The 4,729-nt window shown below is 45.7% G+C and overlaps 1 protein-coding gene across 2 annotated transcripts in view; it reads right to left on the bottom strand.

The window, feature by feature from the left end:
- Positions 1-3,092: 3,092 nt before the first annotated feature.
- iqgap3 (IQ motif containing GTPase activating protein 3) overlaps positions 3,093-4,729 on the bottom strand; it is a 28,631-nt gene continuing 26,994 nt past the window's right edge. The window contains exons 36-37 of one of the 2 annotated variants that reach the window (XM_046045442.1): positions 3,808-3,916; positions 3,093-3,688 (exon numbers count right to left, since the gene is read on the bottom strand). In XM_046045442.1, the coding sequence (XP_045901398.1) occupies positions 3,575-3,688; positions 3,808-3,916 (223 nt within the window). In that variant the 3' untranslated portion in view covers positions 3,093-3,574. The other variant, XM_046045441.1, reaches the window with a different exon arrangement.

Raw genomic sequence — 4,729 nt, 5'->3', positions numbered from 1 at the left:
GACCCTTTGCTCCAGTGTAAAGTAGCGAGCGTGCAGCTTGTATAACAGTGTAAAGTAGCGAGCGTGCAGCTTGTATAACAGTGTAAAGTAGTGAGCGTGCAGCTTGTATAACAGCGTAAAGTAAAGTAGTGAGCGTGCAGCTTGTATAACAGTGTAAAGTAGTGAGCGTGCAGCTTGTATAACAGTGTAAAGTAGCGAGCGTGCAGCTTGTATAACAGTGTAAAGTAGCGAGCATGCAGCTTGTATAACAGTGTAAAGCAGTGAGCGTGCAGCTTGTATAACAGTGTAAAGTAGTGAGCGTACAGCTTGTATAACAGTGTAAAGCAGTGAGCGTGCAGCTTGTATAACAGTGTAAAGTAGTGAGCATGCAGCTTGTATAACAGCGTAAAGCAGTGAGCGTGCAGCTTGTATAACAGTGTAAAGTAGTGAGCGTGCAGCTTGTATAACAGCGTAAAGTATAACAGCGTAAAGTAGTGAGCGTGCAGCTTGTATAACAGCGTAAAGTATAACAGCGTAAAGTAGTGAGCGTACAGCTTGTATAACAGCGTAAAGTAGTGAGTGTGCAGCTTGTATAACAGTGTAAACCTGCTGTCCCCTCAAAATAACTCATCACACAGCCGTTAATGTCTAAACCGCTGGCAACAAAAGTGAGGACACCCCTCAGTGAAAATGTCCAAATTGGGCCCAAAATGTCAATATTTTGTGGGGCCCCCATTATTTTGTCAGATGTCACAGTACATGTTGGCATTCACGGTTCCCTCAGTGAACTGCAGCCCCAGACCAGGACACTCCCACCACCATGCTGTACTGTAGGCAGGACCCACCTGTCTTTGTCCTCCTCACCTGGTTGCCGCCACACACGCTTGACACCATCTGAACCAGATAAGTTTATCTTGGTCTCATCAGACCACAGGACCTGGTTCCAGTAATCCATGTCCTCAGTCTGCTGGTCTTCAGCAAACTGTTTGCAGCTTTCTTGTGCGTCATCTTTAGAAGAAGCTTCCTTCTGGGTCGACAGCCATGCAGACCAGTTTGATGCAGTGTGCGGCGTATGGGCTGAGCCCTGACAGGCTGACCCCCCCACCCCTTCAACCTCTGCAGCAGTGCTGGCAGCACTCAGACGTCTGTTTCCCAAAGACAACCTCTGGATGTGACGCTGAGCACGTGCACTCAGCTGCTTTGGTCGACCATGGCGAGGCCTGTTCTGAGTGGAACCTGTCCTGGTGAACCGCTGTATGGTCTCGGCCACCGTGCTGCAGCTCAGTTTCAGGGTCTTGGCGGTCTTCTTACAGCCTCGGCCATCTTTATGTAGAGCAACCGTTCTTGGTTTTAGATCCTCAGAAAGTTCTTTGCCATGAGGTGCCATGTTGAAGTTCCAGTGAGCGTTATGAGGGAGTGTGAGAGTGACATCACCAAGAGCCTTTCCAAAAACCAGACCCTCGCCACTTCCACTCCGACATGGAGTGAACTCTGGTCGGAGTCGCCCTCACAGCCAAATCGAGCTCCCTAAGCCGCATGGTGTACATACACAGCAGACAACTTTCAGACGAACTACCCTCTCCCGAGCGTAAATAGGATCTGACGTTACCGCGGCACTCACTGCTGGAATATGTGGATCAAATAAACAACAGATTATTATTAAGATTCAGGAGTGATTTTGAGGAAAAATTTGTTTTTTGCGATAACGAAACTGAAAGCATTTGTCAATTATTTTGTGTTTATGAACCAAATTATTTTGGTTGGATTTCAAATATTTCTTTAAGACTCTGACTTTACAGATTAACGAAAAATAAATAGTAGCCTATATTCTTTTATGAAAAGATTGATCGTCATTGTAAAAGTAAAGCAGCATTTAAACCTCTTTATCTTATATGATGGGGTTGGAATTGAAGTATTTGAAACAGTTAAAATATATAAAGACAACTATTTTTCTTTAATGCCTTTGTTTCTTGTTACTGACCCCCCTGTGTACCTAGTTGTGCCATGTTCTATTATTCTGTCGTTTAATGTCGGCTATTTAGTTTTGGCTGAAGATTTTCATATGAGATGAATACGATTCGACAACAGTTGGATTGTCTATCAGACAAGAGCATTTTTTTAAGAAATATAACCTTTAGGTTACGTTGTTAACCTGTGAATGGTGATATAGGAATGTTTCAGAATTTAAAATCCTACATGTTAACCAACAAAGTCACACGGAACTCACATTTGAAAGAAACGTTCCCCATCGTGCAGCAAAGGCTGTTACACGCCTTCAAAAAGCCCGCGTCGGTGCTGACTCTGCATTGGAAAGTTTAACTACCCACCCATTTAACACACCTGAGACCATGTAACACTAACGAGTCAGACGCCAATCCCAGCTGACACCGTGGACAGATCGCCAGTCCATCGCAGGGCCACACATAGACAAACAACCAGAGGACAATTTAGGGTCACCAATCAACCTAGGCCGCATGGGAGGCAGCCGGAGCACCTGGAGAGAAACCACGCACGGACGGGTAACTCCACACACGCCGGAGCAACCGGGGTTTGAACCCACAACCTTCTTGCTGTGAGGCCACAGCGCTATCCACCCGACCACCTACTTAAATAAACTATCAATCTGAAACTCTGATTAATAATTAATGCCTAGAATCAAAATGACCATCAATAGTAAGCAGAGCAAAGTATTTGGAGTTCTGCGCAGAAGAGGTTGGTGATATTTTCACAGCCTAGTGGGGGGTTTCTGAAGTGGGGCTGTTTGAAGTACTTGTACACAGTCAGTGTATTACCTGCAGTACATGGAGGTCATCGAGCTGTACTGCTGTGGGGGGGCCAGCTGCTAACGCGTTTTACTGCTTCAGTAGCGGCGTACGGGGTCCAGTACACCGATCAGCCTGAACATTAGGACCACCTGCAGGCCGCCCTGACCCGTCTCCGTGGACCCCTCTGTGTATTCTGACCCCTTTCTATCAGGACCAGCAGAAACCTCTTCAGCAGCACGTCTGTTGGATCGGACCACGCGGGCCAGCATTCGCTCACCTGTGGGGTTTAAAGTGGGTCACACTGAACCGTCCTCCTGATCGCAGCCATTTAATCAATCAGTCAGTCAGTCAGAGCTGTGAAACAGATTTATTAAGACGACTGTCGAACACATTTAAAAGTTTCACAAAGAAACGACAGAAAATATTTACAGTTTCTGATCAGTTATCAGTTATTGATCATCAGCTATCGGACGAGCGGACCAATAACAGATCAGGTAGTGAGATATCAACAAAGAGGAGTGTGGAGAAGATGCTTCACTCTGTGCTGCATAATGAAATATAGAAATATAATGTAGTTAGAAAAACGGGGTGAAGTAGATGCTTCACGCTGTTTAAAGTATTTGCTGTTTCATGATTACACATCTATTTTGTAATAATGCAATAATATGAGCTTTGGCAGCACTAACATTGATTTGATCATAAGAAGCTTTATCAATCAGGTCTGAAGAAAGACGCTGTATACTGTAGTGAGATGCAGAGACGGGAGTGTTAAAGAGATGCTTCACTCTGTAGCATGTGTGGATACAGAACCACGGATAAGGACTCTCGGTTCATTTCTTGAAGAACTTCTTGTTGAGGAGGAAGATGAGCAGATTGACGTTGATCTTTGCCTTGTCGAACATCTTCATCACCGCCACGCCCTCGTACTGCAGCTGCAGCAGGTCCTGTAACATAGAAAACCCCCCCCCCACCCCCAGTATCATGGGTAAGACAGACACACTTTAAAATATGGAGGACAAACACACTAAAGTCCAACCTGGCTGGCACCTGGCCTGGTTTGTACCTGGTATTTCAGCAGGAACTCTTCCATCTCCACGCCGAGGAATCGAGCCTTGACGTTGAAAGTTCCTTTCTCAGGTCCAGGAACGATGTCAAAAACCACGTTCTTAAACCTGGAACAGTTCAGATCGGATCACTATTCAACCGTTATCTAAATGAGAAAATGAAGATGTAATCTAAACAATGGAACCGAAAACCAGTCTTGGTCTGACGTGCGGTCCAGATTCAGTCCGGCCTCCCTGATCTTTCTAAGCAGCTTTAAACTGCTACAGTTCATGTTGTCATTGACCTGTTGGCTCTTCTTCTCTAACCCTGCTGGTTTGTTCAACTGGCTGCACTCCACGTGTCACTTTGCTGCCTTCTTGGCCGGTTCACCGCTGACAGACATTTAATGGTTAAATTAAAATACAGCGCCTGAGAATTAAATGTCAAACAGCTTTTTCATTTGCTCATAGAACGAGTCTGAGAAAATTACATGCGATTATTGTTTTTTCATTCATGTGCAAAAGTTCATGTGCTGGTTTTAATATTGTGCCCTACAGGCTTCCATACGCCTGTGATGCTAAATTAACGTCAGCAGGTTCTGCAGGTGTGTGTTCTGCAGGTGTGTGTTCTGCCGGTTCTGCAGGTGTGTGTTCTGCAGGTGTGTGTTCTACAGGTTCTGCAGGTGTGTGTTCTGCAGGTGTGTGTTCTGCCGGTTCTGCAGGTGTGTCTTCTGCAGGTGTGTCTTCTGCAGGTTCTGCAGGTATATGTTCTGCAAGTGTGTGTTCTACAGGTTCTGCAAGTGTGTGTTCTGCAAGTGTGTGTAGTGCCGGTTCTGCAGGTGTATGTTCTGCAAGTGTGTGTTCTACAGGTTCTGCAAGTGTGTGTTCTGCAGGTGTGTGTTCTGCCGGTTCTGCAGGTGTGTGTTCTGCAGGTGTGTCTTC

The sequence above is a fragment of the Micropterus dolomieu genome, linkage group LG03 (assembly GCF_021292245.1).
Source record: "Micropterus dolomieu isolate WLL.071019.BEF.003 ecotype Adirondacks linkage group LG03, ASM2129224v1, whole genome shotgun sequence".
Taxonomy (NCBI): Eukaryota; Metazoa; Chordata; class Actinopteri; order Centrarchiformes; family Centrarchidae; genus Micropterus; species Micropterus dolomieu.
The sequence above is the reverse complement of the archived record's forward strand: the minus strand, read 5'-3'. Positions and strand labels throughout refer to the sequence as shown.